Source organism: Nymphalis io, chromosome 13 (genome assembly GCF_905147045.1).
Source record: "Nymphalis io chromosome 13, ilAglIoxx1.1, whole genome shotgun sequence".
Classification (NCBI taxonomy): Eukaryota; Metazoa; Arthropoda; class Insecta; order Lepidoptera; family Nymphalidae; genus Nymphalis; species Nymphalis io.
The window spans coordinates 2,471,957-2,488,505 of NC_065900.1; the positions used below are offsets into that span (position 1 = coordinate 2,471,957).

General features: G+C 33.5%; 3 protein-coding genes across 3 annotated transcripts in view; 1 reads left to right on the top strand and 2 right to left on the bottom strand.

Annotated features, from left to right (window-relative positions):
* Window positions 1–1,927: 1,927 nt before the first annotated feature.
* On the bottom strand, window positions 1,928–10,222 carry LOC126772911 (serine/threonine-protein kinase Warts). Its single transcript, XM_050493510.1, has 5 exons — window positions 9,929–10,222; window positions 9,070–9,538; window positions 5,216–7,334; window positions 4,175–4,461; window positions 1,928–3,443 (listed from the first exon to the last, which is right to left on the bottom strand). Exons 2-5 carry the CDS (start codon window positions 9,322–9,324, stop codon window positions 3,021–3,023), a joined length of 3,084 nt encoding a protein of 1,027 aa, XP_050349467.1. The 5' UTR covers window positions 9,325–9,538; window positions 9,929–10,222; the 3' UTR covers window positions 1,928–3,020.
* A 1,309-nt stretch (window positions 10,223–11,531) lies between these two features.
* Window positions 11,532–14,623, top strand: LOC126772765 (thioredoxin domain-containing protein 5 homolog). The gene is made up of 8 exons (XM_050493310.1): window positions 11,532–11,843; window positions 11,971–12,104; window positions 12,277–12,395; window positions 12,484–12,624; window positions 13,197–13,352; window positions 13,807–13,997; window positions 14,174–14,300; window positions 14,380–14,623. Exons 1-8 carry the CDS (start codon window positions 11,692–11,694, stop codon window positions 14,557–14,559), a joined length of 1,200 nt encoding a protein of 399 aa, XP_050349267.1. The 5' UTR covers window positions 11,532–11,691; the 3' UTR covers window positions 14,560–14,623.
* A 447-nt stretch (window positions 14,624–15,070) lies between these two features.
* Window positions 15,071–16,549, bottom strand: part of LOC126772874 (ADP-ribosylation factor-like protein 6-interacting protein 4) — a 143,118-nt gene continuing 141,639 nt past the window's right edge. Inside the window, exons 2-4 of the mRNA XM_050493481.1 lie at window positions 16,148–16,403; window positions 15,845–15,950; window positions 15,071–15,579 (exon numbers count right to left, since the gene is read on the bottom strand). Coding sequence (XP_050349438.1) covers window positions 15,444–15,579; window positions 15,845–15,950; window positions 16,148–16,403 — 498 coding nt within the window. The 3' untranslated portion in view covers window positions 15,071–15,443. The remainder of the gene's footprint in view (window positions 15,580–15,844; window positions 15,951–16,147; window positions 16,404–16,549) is intronic.

Below are 16,549 nucleotides of genomic sequence, written 5' to 3' on the forward strand. Positions count from 1 at the left end.
GTCATTTTAGAAGTCATCGCGGTCAAAAGGTGTCAATTTAAAAGCCATCGCGCTAACTTGGGTCATATTGGGGTTTAGTTGTACCAAGTTTGGTTGACCCCAATCTCAGGCTTTGGTTAATAAAAACTTGTTATTTCAGACACAAGTTTATACTCATCGACGTGTTCCCGACAAATATTAGCGCGGCCGGTATATAAGGCGTCTACAGTGCTGTCGTCTGCCAACATTAAATATTGCTAATTAGCACTGTCATTAACATGCAGAAGAAGCAGAGTAGGTGGCAGCTTTAATTTTAATTATATACTGTAACATGGCGATTCAAACGTCCCCTTATAAGCCTATTTAAATGACATTTGTATCATATGACGTATTTGACTTTTAAAGAAACATAATATAGTAAAAGCCGAGATGGCCTAGTGGTTAGAACGCGTGCATCTTAACCGATGATCGTGGGTTCAAATCCGGGCAAGCACCACTGAATTATCATGTGCTTAATTTGTGTTTATAATTCATCTCGTGCTTGACGGTGAAGGAAAACATCGTGAGGAAACCTGCATGTGTCAAATTTCATTGAAATTATGCCACATGTGTATTCTACCAACCCGCATTGGAGCAGCGTGGTGGAATAAGCTCCAAACCTTCTCCTCAAAAGGGAGAGGAGGCCTTAGCCCAGCAGTGGGACATTAACAGGCTGTTACTAACTTACTAACTACTAACTAATATGGTAAAAATCTATTTCAATGGGTCACAGTCATTAATGATTTTTTCAACTTATATCATTGCCGATAAGCCGTTGTTCACAAATTATCTTCAACACTAACAATAAACCTAAGATTAATATTGAAATACATTTTTCATCAATATAATCTCTTATGACAACACTATTCAACGTATCGAGGCCATATTACGAACATTCTGAATTATGTATATATTAAACGAATACCTATAACTAACTTATAAAAATTAAATGTTTGAACCTAAAACTAAAAACATATAAATACGACAAATTTCACTACTAAGATACTCATATTAAAATGCTCATCACGAAAATGTTTACTTGTTTTTGTTGATAATATATATAGAAAAAGTATTTTTCCTGAGTTCTATTTGATAAATTAGTATGCTATGATACTGTATACTAAATATATGAAAGTATTTTTTTATACTAACCTTAAAAATATAAATAAAATCAAGAATTACGCGAAAATTTAGGCGAAATTGTATCGTAACAATTTTTTCGCCAGTATTTTTTATATTTTAAATATGATTTTTTGAGATCATAAAAAATAAGCTCATCTTCCTAATTGTTTGAGTACCCTGTACTGACTGATTAATGCATTATAATAATCTAATAAGAAATTGGTTATGATTTCGTCATCATGCCAAATATGGAGTACAACTAAAAAGGCGATGTGCTGACGCCACAGAACAATAAAACACTTATTTCTATACAAAATCGTACTATTTCGTAATAGTTTTAATTTGAATAAAATACAATTTTTAAATATATAACAAGCCCACGTAGCCATCTCGCACTTCCCGTCCGTCATGAGGTACCTATGTCATCGCCGTACGAAAACCTTACTCAGATCTTCTCAGCGATCGTTTACGGATCGCCTCAACGTCGCGCGTAACAATATATTAATCCAGAACTGTTTGTAGTGCAATATAGCAGCTATTATTAAATCGCTCAGAATATGTAAATCTAGTGTTTGTTAATATTTACTCATTTTGCCATTATAATATAGTATAGTTTATGGAAGCTTTTTGGCGCCATTGGAGGGTTACGGAGTAAATTAAAACTTGTACCTACCTATTTCTTCTATGCAGATACTTTTCCTTCTCATTTACAAGCTCACACGATTATTTTACGGCACAACTAAGGCGCCTGATGATATCGAACGATGGAGTGGAAACAAAAAAAAAATCAACAGAATTCCCATATTTTATTTTCATTTACTTAAAAGCATGTTTCATTTTAGAATAAAACAATTTACATTCAATAACACATAATTTAAGGTGAAGTGACTCGTTTATAACATACTGTACAAAAAAGTTGTCCTTAAGACCACAAACAAGCTCATTATAGCTGCTAGTCACACGATATTTGTTCTCGGATTTTTATAATTTAACGTTATTCGCAACTTAATATTAACATTGGATGTTGTTAGTGAAAACAAAATACATTTTGCACAATTTAAAAAAAAAAACTAAACCTCTGAATATGTACTCGAATGACGTAAAAAATTACGCATTTCGGAACGCAACTAAAACCTCCTTCGACATAAATTAACCGTGTCAACAAAGACATGCGATTTTTTTTTTTTTTGTTAATAAATATTTATTGCACTCTTCATTATATCGAGTTATAAAAAATTCGGAGCTACATTTTAGTAGAAATATTTCTGAAATTCTTTCTCCTTAAATATCAGTGTAAACAGATTTACAGTGAATAAGGCACACGTTACAAGATCTAGTCCAACGGACTGGAAGCACTTCCAAACAACCGCAATAATGCCAATCTGTCGAACCGTTCCGTTACGTTAATGACTCTCATATGTTACGGTTTAAATTTATATAAACAAACACACATTTATAAGCGACCTACCTCGATAAATACATAAGAAAATATAGTGACATATCGTTCACTAATTCACGTAAGCTTGTTCTTATCTCATAAATAATTTCTCTAGTTACAAAAATAGTATACAGTGAATGGAACGACGCTAGATACCCGACACGCGGGCTGACAGCACCAATGGTTACAGCGACTACGTACTACTGTGATCCATTCGTTACATATATTACAATAAGTTTAATCTTACAAATACATAACGATACAATATTACAACATTATCACCGGGATTATTAACAATACGGCTCTAAAAGTTATTTTAAATACGTTACATTCGTTATGTTTACAGGGAATCTATCGTTATAATAGAGAGTCAAGGCACGCACTGCACCAACGTCTGTGTCACTGTACGCACACGCGCGTCGACATACGCACACGTGCGCCGCTACACGTACACGGGGCCCTGGTTGTCGTTGTCGTCGAGGTTGATTTTGTTCGTGTAGCCGTCGTCGAAGAATCTTCGGAAAGTGAATTCGAAGAAACCGTGGAACGTCTTCCCGTTGTCGAGCAGCTCGCTGTCCGATTTGTTGGAGTCCGAGCTACCCGAGTTGCGCAACTTGTCCGGGTCGATCGGATCGAAGTTTGAAGTGTCGGTCGGGTAGTCTATCCTAGGTATGTAGGGCGCTACTTGTCTCCGAAGACCCTTCTCGAAGTCGATGCTCATGAGAAAGGGATGGTTCTTGACCTCGTTCGCGTCCTTCCCGAGTCTCATCTCTTGTCCCGAGCACAGTTGAAGGATTAGATCCTTGCTCTCTCGGGACAAATTCGCCGCATCTGGGATATGAAGTGTGCTTTCCCAGTTTATTACCTGAAAAGTAGTAACATAAAGTGTAAAGTACAAATAATTGTAAACTGATACATACAAAATAATTAATTATTAGTGACCATAATTGAATATCGCTATAATAATATTACAGTAATCGGTATTGACTCTCTTCTGGTGGCCATTAAACCCTTGATGGAGGAATGGAAGATGTTTTTATTTGTGAAAATTAATGTTTCAATAAATGGTTAAATATTTGACATAATAAAAAATAATTTGCATTTCTGAATTTGTAAATTTTAAAAAGTACAGTCAACTCAGCTTTAAGACGGTTTTGCGTTTGTAGTAGAAATAAATCGTACTTTATAACAATGATGGCAAGATGGTGAAACTCGCTTACACAGAAGATGAAACTCTAGTCCTTAACAAACTCGCTTATATGGATTAGGAAATTCTAAAGCCAAAGGAGTGTTGCACATAATGGTCCTTCAAATGAAAAATAGACCAAAACACTTCGCGACAATAATTGGGATTACATGACATGATGATGATGAGACCCTTTTGACATCCCTCCTCATATAATCTGTAGAATACCTATAGCCTACCTCTTGCGGTCTTGCAGAGTATAGAGGTAATCGCTCGAGATTTGTAATCGGAGGATCACAACTTTTTTAGCAATGCTTCAAAGACCTTCAGATTTTATTGATGATTATAACAATTTTACTCTAAACTCCAATCAAGTTCCTTCATATATCATCATTATCAATACCACCAACCTTAAGCTGAGTCTCAGCAGGCGTCGCGGCTAGAAAGGGCGGCGACCCGACCAGCATCTCGTACAGGATGACGCCCACCGACCACCAGTCGCAGAGCTGCGTGTAGCCCGTGCGCTGCAGCACCTCGGGCGCGATGTAGTTGGGCGTGCCCACCAGCGAGTGCGCCAGGCACCGCTGGTGCTCCCTCTTACGCCGCCTCTCCAGCGGCTTCAGCTGGTGGCAGCGGCACTCGCCCATGGCGCCCCACTCGCCGTCCACCGGGTCCATGGAGTCTTGCCGTCCGTGGTCTGGAATTAAATTTATAAATATTTCATTATTTTGCTACTCGAACATCTAAAATATGCACAGTTTACACCACATTATTAAAAAATAATGAACTCTTAAGGAATAAACATATACATATCAAATAAAACCAATATTATGATAATTTATTATTATTATAAATATAAATTGATTGATTAATCCGTTATTACATGGAAATCATGTTTTCTGCAATAATGTCTGATGTTATACTCCAAGTAATAGATATATCTCAATAAAACATTACTGATTGGCATCTCTGAATGATAATACAAAGATAAGTTAAAATATTTCATGTCATAATTAACTATAGACATTCAATTTATTTCAAAAACTATATTATTTAGGTATGTTTAGGTATAAGATATTCGTTCCCTAGATTTTCGAAAGAAAAATGTCTTTATATTGTCAATATCCAAATGAACTTAAATTTACCTAAAAGCCTTTTGAGATGACATTAATCAAAAAATCATAAGATACCTTAAAAGAGGTTTTACTTCAGCATATAAAAATAAATAGACTATATATTGTATAGACAACAATTTATAATAAGCCGAGATTTCTATATATTTTTTAACTATTAATTTGTCAGCGTCCTCATAATATAATTACATAATTCTTCTGCTAATGGTTCTGTATTTTTTAGTAATCAACCTTAAAAAAAGTAAAAATCTACATTATTACACGTTTCTAAAATACATTATAACCTAAATGGGCATAAATAAATCATAAAACACTTACCATTTCTCTGATAATATTTGGAGTTATGCGTCCACCTAAAGCCTGTGCACAAACCGAAGTCAGTTAATTTAATGTGTCCATCACGATCAATGAGAATATTATCAGGTTTTATATCCCTATGAATAAAACCCATTTTATGTACACTCTCCACCGCGCACGTTAGTTCCGCTATATAAAATCTTGCTAAATTTTCCTCGAAAATACCCAACTTTATTAAGAGTGACATCAAATCACCCCCCGGTATGTAATCCATAACGAAATACAGATTATCTTTATCCTGAAAACTATAATATAGTTTCACGACCCATTCGTTGTCGGCCTCCGCTAGGATGTCTCTCTCAGCTTTGACGTGCGCTACTTGGTTACGCTTTAAAACATCAGCTTTTCGAAGCGTTTTCATGGCATACAGATGACTAGTATCGATCTTTCTCACCAATGTCACTTCACCGAACGCACCGACCCCTATTGGTTTTATTTTCGTGAACATGGACTTGTCCATTTTCGCCCTTTTTAATCTGATGTAATTAGATTCCTTCTGTGATAACATTTTTCTCATCTGATCCTGGGCCTCCGAACTTAAACCGATTTTCGTCATTTCTTTCTCTAGTTGCATGCGACGGTAAGTACGTTGTTTGTAAGACTTGAGAATATTTTCGACGTGTTGTTCCATGAAAAATTTAAATGCTTGTGGGGAATAATTTCTGACTTTACAGTCTCTCCTTTCGTCTTCCTTTTCTTTACTAATATTCTTTCGTTCGGGTATTGGCGATTGATGTCTAATCTTCTCAGGCCCGCCCTTCGGTCGCCTCTCCGACGAACCATTTGAACTTTTATCGGAACCAGATGGTGCATTATCTTTAAGAAGACTGCAGTTCTGGTTTTGACATTTTATTTCCATCTGTGACGTTTCACCTTTAATATCACAATTATTGGAAAACTTTTTATGTAATGGAGAATGGTGCGAGTTTACTGTCGTCGTATTATCGTTCGGGTTTCCATACGGAGGCGGAGGGATTGGGTGCATTCCTCTTTGTACCGCTAACGCTTGCATCGTAATCGCGTAACTTGGAGGTTCAGTGGTAGGTACGGTGGGTGTGGTGGCAGTCGGTATGACGGGCGGCGTGGAGCCGGGGGAAGAAGGCTTAGGCGCCAGGGGATAACTCGGTGGCGTCTGCGCCTGCTTCTGTTGTATTGAACTAGCATACGAAGGCGGAGGCGGCTGGACTACGGAGCTCGCTACGGGCGGTGGGGCGACAGGCGCGATGGCAGTTTGTAAAACAGGCTTTTGAACTTGCGTACTCTTGACCGATTGCATGATTATCGGAGGTTGAACGGCTTGCCTCGCTGTCCACGCCTGCATAGGCGTAGGGCGAGTCATTCCGGACGCCGAGCCTGTCGATTGCGTCACTGTAATCGGGCTCGGAGAACCGGCCGAGGTTCCTCCTGAATAAATACCTGACGAAGGACTCTTTCTGTAGTCCTGGGATTGAGTAGGGCTCTGACGATTTTGCATGGACATCGAATACGGAGGCGGCGGCGGAACGCCAGACACGGGGTAGGGTGGCGGAAGTTCCGCACCCGCTGAACCCGATTGGTAGATGCTTAATGCTTGAATTTGTTGCGTCAGTTGTTGTTGGACTTGGGGCCCATTTTGAACTATCATCGGCTGGCGCGCCGGTGGCGCCGGCGCTCCCGCAGCTACGGGACTGGTCCCTCGAGCCGGCGGCAAGGGTGGCGCTGGAGATATGCGCTTCATGAACTGTTGCACCGAAGGCGGAACGGGAGGCGTGGAGGGACATCTCGGCGGCGGTGGTGGGGGAGGTTCTGAAAAACCTGACGGCGAATATTGCCGACTTAACTTTTCGTGAGGCAAAGGAGGAGCGTCAGATTGTCTTGGACTATCCGACCTCGAACTTCCCGCTCCTGAATCCAGAGCTGGGCTTCCTCTATGAAGGTTAATTTCTCGCTCTAAGCTAGGTTTTCTTATAAGCTTCGTACTAAGGGCACTTAAATTGTTCGATTTGAGCACACCGTTGAGTGGTTCTTGCTTCTTCGAAAGATAATCAAGTGCCGCATCAAATCGGCCACCTGCATATTTAAGGGCCTTAACTGCTGGATCCTGAAAAAAAAATAACTTAATGACTTATACATTTCATTAAAAATGGCTATTTAATAAATTTGCCTTATTTATATTATAATATTACTGAAAAGGAATAGTGCAGAATGTATGAAAATTATATACATTATATTATTAAATTTTATGTAATAACAAAAAAAAAAAAACTATGAGAGATTACATATTTAAATGTTAAAGTGGCACTTTATGGAATGGTTTTATTGGAATGGTTCATACCCTTTAATTTCCTTTTTTTTTGCATTTTTGTGTATAATTTTTTATCATAATATGTTAGTTTAAATTGTTTTTATGCATATTGTTTTGCTTGGATGCATGTTTCTTGTTAAACATTTTGTCGATATATTTAAAAATGTTAAGTTGGAGTGAGCGAAGCTGAATTTGTATAATGGCATGATGAGTTAACCTATAATTGCAATGTATAGTTAACAAATGTCATTATTAGGAGTTGTTATTTTATGGGTCAGATTTATATAAACATTGTACATTGTGTTGGCTTCCTATAAAATAAAATAAAATAAAAAATAAAATGAAAACTTTTTGGAAGTTTAATTGTATTCTTTTGTGTTTTAGAAAAAAAAGCAAATGTGGCATAAATTTTTAAAATGTTTTGTAAACCATTATCTAATGTGACTCACAAGTGACAACAAACTATTCTTTGCCAAAAACTTTCAAGCAAATGTCAACAATGACAATTTTACAGTTTCCTGTCAATTGGATGAATCGTTTAAGAATCTAAAGCACAGAGGAACTCATTATATTATCATTAAATTTATAGATCCAGATGTTTTGTTTATTACCATTAAACATGAGTATATTATAAATAAACTAACATCAAACAATGCTTTATCTAATTTAAACAAATTTAAAATTTGAAGGTTACGCTCTACAGGGTTAGGACTTATTAGATAGATAAAGAATTTCTCTTTAGCACTATTAACAATAACACACCAACATACATTTTTAACGTAAACATTTACACAGCAAATGTCATTGAAACTCTGACTAGATAGACTTTTTGCCAATGTTATCGACAAATATCAATAAAAATTAAATTACCCAAAGTAGTTCTTGGAATTTACATAAATACAGACAAATATTAGTGGAAATCCCACTAATATTCGTAGTATTAGTTATGAAATTCTAGAAAAATGAAACCAATAAATAAAATATATTATTCTAATTGGAACTGAGATTGAAGAAGAGAAATAGTGGCTAATTTTATCCAAGATTTTACAGACAGTTAATTGTACTTTAAATCAAAAATAGTTTGAATCTCAAAACATAGACATAATTATTTAAAATATAAATCAAAACATTTTAGATTATTACAACACAAGTTATATTATTTTCACTTAAAATAAACACAAGCAACCCAATAAGTATAATTTATTAATATATGAGTTTTGTAATATTATTATGATTAAATGTTTTTAATAACGTTACTTATGTTATTTATCAAGAAATGCTTGATATGTTTTGATAAAACAACATGCTGCATGCAGAACATTCTTTTATAATATTAATTATTAGTTGATATAATCCATATAAAACTTTAAACTTCTTTAGACAAAAATGTTTCTGATTTGAATAATTTTTTTTTACTATAAATCTCTAACAGGTAGAACATCTTGGTCTACATTATATTTTCCTTTTTTCAAACTACACAATTTGTAAATATATTCCATGCAAAATGAAAACGTCAATAATTTTTACTTACATCATCATAACCGAGAGCTATTGGCTGGTTGAGTGACTGAGGTAAAACACTCAAGTCCTTATCAAGTCCATTGCCAGATGATGAGCTGAAGCCGGAGCTGACTCCAGAACTAACTGTACTGGCAGCTGAAGAGCCTGGAGGCTCAGAACTCCCGATGTTCGCAAATGGGAGTAATGAATTACGTATTTCGGCGAGCGCTTTCTGGTTGTACCCTGATGAGCGCGTGGCCGTCTTGCCGGGCGCCGGCGGGTTCATGGCGCCCGCGCCCGAGCGCCTCACCTCTCACCCCACCCCTCCCATCACATGAGCATCCTGCTCCCACAAACACTCACAGTTCGCATTTGTACTTCTTAATTTGCACTTATATTTCAACAGTCTTAAGTTTCTTGTACTGTGTATTGTATCGTGATTTTGTTTCAATGTTCCACATATATCAACATTGTATATTGGACTTAAATCAACTTGAAAACTGAAAAGACAAAATAGATTTTAATAGTAATGTATTAATGTGATAAACTAATAAGAATTCAGTTTGATTAGAATCAACTAGTGTCAGAAGGTAATATCGTAATACATCATAACAATGTTATGTTATGTTGCTATAACTTTACTATTTACATTAAAAATGTATCCTTACAATTTACACTGATAACCGTGTACCTAGTTTGAGATCTAAACTCTTATTATTTTTTATTAAAAACAGTATTAGCAGTAACAAAATTGTCGTACACTCTACACAATCCAATCTGACAGAGAGCTAAGGAATGCCAAAATTAGAGCCAGCTTTGTTTAATATATTTAAGTGGTGGCTGTGGTGGTCCTTATGTTAGTTTAATATATTGTAATATTCATAATTTACCTGATTTTCTTTATTCTTTGCAAATCCAAATGTGAATTCTAGACGTCATAATCCCGTAAAATAAAAATGTAGTAGAATGCTCTCACATTACCGATGACATCTTTCTTATACTCCACAAATTATGAATATAGAATAAAAGTTCATGCATATACGAAACAGTAGTAAATAGAGTAGGTTCCGGCCTTAATGTTAAACTTTATTCAACAAATAACGAAAACAAAGGACTCTAAAACACAGACATGCAAGTTGGCAAACCATACAAAGCGACCATTTTGAAGAATTACCACATTCCATAGTGTGTCCGTAAAAGCTACGCCAAAATGACATTTACGATTCGAAATATTTTTTATATGTTTACGATTCTTATATGATCTAATCTTATGAAACAATCAACAAATATATTAAATTATTCTAAAACAATTGAATAATTTATACCATCATAATTGTAACAAATATTGTTATTTCCTGCTTTATTTCCCTTCGGTAGTTCTTCTTCTTTTTCGGGTGCCACTCCGACTAGCGAAGAGCAAGAAGTATAGCGAGAAGTATAGGCCAGATGTAACAATGTAGGAGTCGTATGCGCACAGGGATCTTAAGTCTGCGATTGCAGAGTACTTTTTTTAACGTGCAGAAGGCACTTCGAGCTATTTCGATGCCAGTCTTTACCTCCTGTTCACAGCTCCAGGTGTCATTAAGCCATGTCCCCAGATATTTGTATTTGCGCACCCTCTTAATTTCTTGGCCTGCTACAATGACAGCAATGTCATCGAAGCTATGTTTAGATAATACCATGATCTTCGTTTTTGATAGGTTCATCCTCAGACCAGCGTTTTCACTGCACTCGTTAACACGGCTCATAATTAATTGCAGCTCTTCCGGAGATGATGCTATTCGGTACTTCTAATAATATCATATTATTTAATTTACCAAATTTAATTAAAAACTAATATAAATACACAATTCTCCCTGCGTTTGTGAATATTTGTAATTTGAGATAGTGTTACAGAATATTTTAATACATATTAAAATGAGTATACGGCGTCAATTTAAGTTTTAAGAATGTAATAAAATTGATCATTAAAAATAGTTAAAAATAATTAGAATAACAAATGATTTCATTAATTATGTAATATACATTAAAACTTTACACGAAATGTCTGCTAAAATAAAAAACGCTTGTTACAGACAGTACTTGCATTAAGCTTCTAAACATACTTGTACTTTTTATTGCTTATACTTGAGCCTATTTGAAGTTTATTATTTTTATATAGAAAAGAGTTATTTTTCATATAAATGAGATTTTATTATAAAATATTTGAAGAATTTAAGGACACTCATCTTATCTCATCATCATGCAAACTTTTTTTACAAATGGAGAAAATTATACTTTCCACAAATTAATTAATCTAGTAAAAACTATTTTTACTTTCAGAAATCATCGAAAACTAAACTTAATGAAATCGAACGTGTAGTGCTAGCATTATAGTAGAATTAATTTTACAGACCCTAAACAAATTATATAATTATACTATAGACAATCACTATTTACTCTATTACTCTTTTCATTGATTGTCAAACAAATATGTCAAAATCATATGTTTATAGGAATTAAATAACGCAATTTTCTTGACATTAAACTTTATAGTGATCAAAGTGAAAAGAGCAGCGGTTGTAAAATATGATGATAGATTAACATTAAGTACAACTTTTAACACAAAAAAATCAACATCATCAAAGGATATAAAACCCAGTCTATTTAAAAAATGTATCGAAGGCTTATATTGTTTTTTCCATGCTTATTTTTATTGCATTATGTGGCACCAGAAGAGAACACTGTGTATGAATATGGACCGGATAATTTTAAGCAACAAATAGAGCAAATGGACGGGAACTTTATTATGTTTTATGCCCCATGGTACGTATTTTATACGAACAATTCGTGAATATACACATATTCAATTTCAATAATATATTATTAATATATTTCAATTCGAGGGTTGAATAATATATTTTTTGACATAATATTTTGATCGTATTTCCAGGTGTCGTCATTGCACAGATTTTCATCCGATTTGGTCAGAATTAGGAGAGCTCGTTAATGCAAATTCAAAATTCGCAATCGCTCAAGTAGACTGTACAATTCATTCAAAATTGTGCCATGAAAATGATATTACGGGTAGGTTTATTTAATAAGTACTAAATTCGGTATGACATTTCTAATATATTAAAATCAAAATTTATTTAATTATATATATTATGAATAATATAACAAGTAAAGTGAATGTTATAGTGTCCATTGAATTTAATAGCAAAAAATTGTTAAATCTGTAACTTTTAAATTTTTTTAGGATATCCAACACTATTGTATTTCCACAAGAACTCATTTTCGCCTGTAGAATACAAAGGCACCAGAGATCTACCTTCCTTGACTCTATTCCTGAGTGAAGTTTTTGCTATGAAATCAGAGGTAACATTACTTAATTTTTAATTTTATTTAAAATACAATATGTGCTCTCAGAAAATGAATTAACAAAAGCTAATACCTTTTTTTGAAGGGTGTAGAATCCGAAAAACCTACATCAGAAGTTAAAATTTATAGTGGCATGGCATACTTAAACGATCACAACATTGAAAAATTTGTATCTGAAGGACAGCACTTTGTTATGTTTTATGCTCCATGGTGCAAAGCATCTCAGGTATGTAAGTACGTAATTATAATTTTTTTCCTCTTTCATCTTCTTTATCTCAATCCTTAAAAAATTGATAAAATGAGCTATATACAACACTAGGCTTACCCCCAGCTTCATCCGTGGGTAAGGAATAAAAAGTATGCTTGGGGTACAATCTGGCTTCATACGAAATTTAATCAAAATCAGTTCAGTGGTTTTGCCGTGAAAGCTTAACGGACAGACAGTTACTTTCACATTTATAATATTAATATAATAATCATGATCAGTTCTGAAAAATATACCTCATGCTTCATATTGAATGGATATTATAAAGAAAATATACCATTCTTTTTATATGTTTTTTATCTCCAATTATTATTATTCTCCTGTTACCCTTCTCACTCTATGTTAGCCCTAGTATTTTATAATCATCCACAAATGTAATCATATTTTGCAACTTTTTTTATTTATATTAAATAAATAAATAAAGAGTGTGTTGTCAAATTGACAAACTATACCTTCAATTTATGTTAGTTGATAAAAAATTATTTTAAAATTAAAATATGTGTTATAAATCAACATTTTTTTAAATAATTTAGCGTTTAGCTCCTAAATGGGCAGAGTTAGCAGTTCACTATGCACATAATGAATACATACAAATAGGACGAGTGAATTGCATGGAAAATGAAATGACTTGTAAGAACTTTGACATCAAACAATATCCTTTCTTGCTCTGGATTGTCAATGGAAGAATAGTAAGTAGTTAGACATATCTTATGAACAAAACAGAACTTAGGTCTTAGATGCCTTTTATTTATAAAACATTGGCATGTACATGCTTGTTAAATTTCCATTAAACTGAGCTGCGGTTGCTCCACTTTGACTTTTCAAATAGAATCATGGAAGTTTGTTGCTTTTAGAATTAAATGCTAAATTATCTCATATATGTGTGTATCTGTTTTTGTCTTAATTGTACAATTAACTGGTGGAAGGGCTTTGTGCAAGCTCGTCTGGGTAGGTACAACCCACTCATCAGATATTCTACTGCAGAACAGCAGTACCTGATATTGTTGTGTTCCGGTTTGAAGGGTGAGGACCCAGTGTATTAATTACAGGCACAAGAGACATAAAATCTTAGTTCCCAAGGTTGGTGGCGCATTGGCTATGTAAGCGATGGTTGACATTTCTTACTTAACATGTCATCTCCAGATGGGTCGAGCAGAGGAAGAAACATTTGAGGAACTCAAGGCCTATGTAGAAAGGATGTTGCTGACTGAAAATCATGATCCAGATAAGTTTATGAAGAAGAAGAAAGCTCTCCCTGTTGCCAGGATATCTGAAGAAACATTTGAAACCTTTTTGGAGAAGGATTTAGTTTTCATTAATTACTTTGCTCCTTGGTAAATATGCCATCATTTAAAATTAGTGCTGCAATAAAATACTCTTTTCTACTTTTTTTGTTAGGAAAATAAACATACAAAGCAACTAACTAAAATATAATTTTATATAATATGATCACTAGAATACAAGTCTATTATTTTAAAATACAAAACTGTTACTGTAAATGTAATTTCAGGTGCGCCCATTGTATGCAATTAAACCCACTCTGGATTAAATTAGGTGAAAAATTTCAAAACGAAAGTCGTGTTATAATCGCTGATATTGACTGTGTACGATCAAAAACAATATGTGAAATGGAAAAGGTAAACATTTATCAAAGTAATGTATAACAGTCTTTTATTTTTTAATTTTATATCTTCTATATCTATGTATTTTTTATAGATAAATGGTCTGCCCACATTAATTCTTTATAAAAATAAGAAGGTGGTAAGTGTGGATCATGGAGGACGGCCATTAGAAAGCCTAATAGCATTGGTGAATGAACATCTTGAAGATTCAACTGCCCCAACTCCAGAAGAAAATGTGACACGAGAAGAGTTACCACCAAAAGATGAACTGTAAATAATGTTTAGGTAGAAGAATAAAGAAATATTTAAAAAAAAAACATGTATATATAATTGTCAAAAAACTGTCTTTCTTTTCTTTTTATAATTTTATGTAAAAAAAAATTAAATATAAAAAAAATTCCCTTGCAAACACGATAACTATTTAAATAGTGACTTAACTTGGAAGTCTTTAGTTTCTCTGTCATGAAGATGATTCGAATAATTACTTTACAGGCTTACCACCTGTACAGCTTAACTTTTCCTTTGCTGTGATTTCCAAGATTTGAGCCTGTTAGCGACATTTAGATGATGTAAAATAGGTATTTTCCAAAATTGTACGCACATAGGAAAATTCCTGCTTACCTGCATGAAGTGTGGTAAAGTTATACTAAATTTTTTACAATTACATAAAAAAAGTACTTTACTCCTGTACACTTACTGTGTAATTAATCATTTAAAAAAAATAGATAATTTTATTTACAACATATTCTTAACAATCAACCAAGTATTTAAATTAAAACAAAGTAAATGTTTATATATTTTATTCAATGAATCTAAGATAGAACACCTGTACATTTACACCCCTTGTAACACAAAAATTTTTAAATTACAATATTCTATTTAGAAAAAAAAATCCATAACTTGTGCAATCGAACAATGAAATGTGAGCTGAAAAGACATCTACCTACAAATTCCAAATTAAAATATTTATTATATCTGCAGAAGACAATCATTAGACAATATGGAAATATCCACTGTTATATACATTTTGAAGCTAATATACCTTTGTACTTACCTCATAACAAATGAAAGCTGTTTAAATTAGCTAAAGGAATCTTATAAAAATATGAATCAATATAGTTTTAAGATTCCATAATATATTACTTAGATGAGCTAGGATTATTTGATCCTTTGTTTTTCCACAGTTTGAGACTGAAAGAAATCTCCATCAGCCATTGTAGCTTGCCTGTTGATCTGCTTATGCCTGTCCCTTGACACAATTTCTTCTAACACTTCACCATCACCTTTTATTAACCTGGAAGGCAGACAGAACTGAGGCACAGTAATAGATCTTTTGATTTAATTTTAATTTTTATTAAAATCTAAAATAATAACAATAATATTAAAATAAATAATATATATATAATATTATAATGTAAAAGTATTATATATATTTTTTTTATCATTTAGTACCATATCAAAAATAAAATTTAATCATTAAAATATCTCTTGTCATTAACACAATTAGAAGATTTTGAAATTTAGATAAATTAAAAATATATTTAGAAGGATAGAATAACCTGTATCTGCCGGTTTCTTCATCTTGCACCCTTCTGACTATGCTCTGTCGTTTTTCCCACTCTTCTTTAGTCATAGGAGCCATAGCTTTAGACCTTTCCATTAGTTCTAAAAACAATATATGTCTATATAAGGTTTGACTAAAATTTTACTGACAAGTTTTGCACATAATATAAAGAGTTAACATTGTTTTAAATGAAATATAAATCGTTTATTATGTTATACTTAGTAGCAAAAGTAGAGAATAAGTTTTAGATAAATAATTTCAAAACAGGATAACTTCGCAGTAGCTTTGCAAATGTTACCCAAAGGAATATCAGCTGATGATTCTTCTATTTTGTGTTTACTATCGATGCTTTGACCTCTATCTTCCTGCTTCTTTTTATTAAGTTTCTTTTTTTCGTCTCTAAGTTTCTTTTTAAGAATTTTTTCCGTTTTCTTTTGCTCTTTCTTTAATTTCTTTTTTAATTTGCGTAGTTTTTTCTTTTCGCGACTTGAATTAGAACTGGTTGAACTTGAAGACGACGAACGCCGTCGTTTTTTTGATTTTTCTTTTCCCATAGTGTAATATTATATATTTATTTAGTTTTTGAAATAATAAAAACTATAGGATTTTTTAAAGTCTTTTTGGCGAGAAGGAGGTAATGAGATTTATATTCTTATATTTCGGAAGCCGAAAAAGTCAATGTCAATTGTCAAACTTCTAA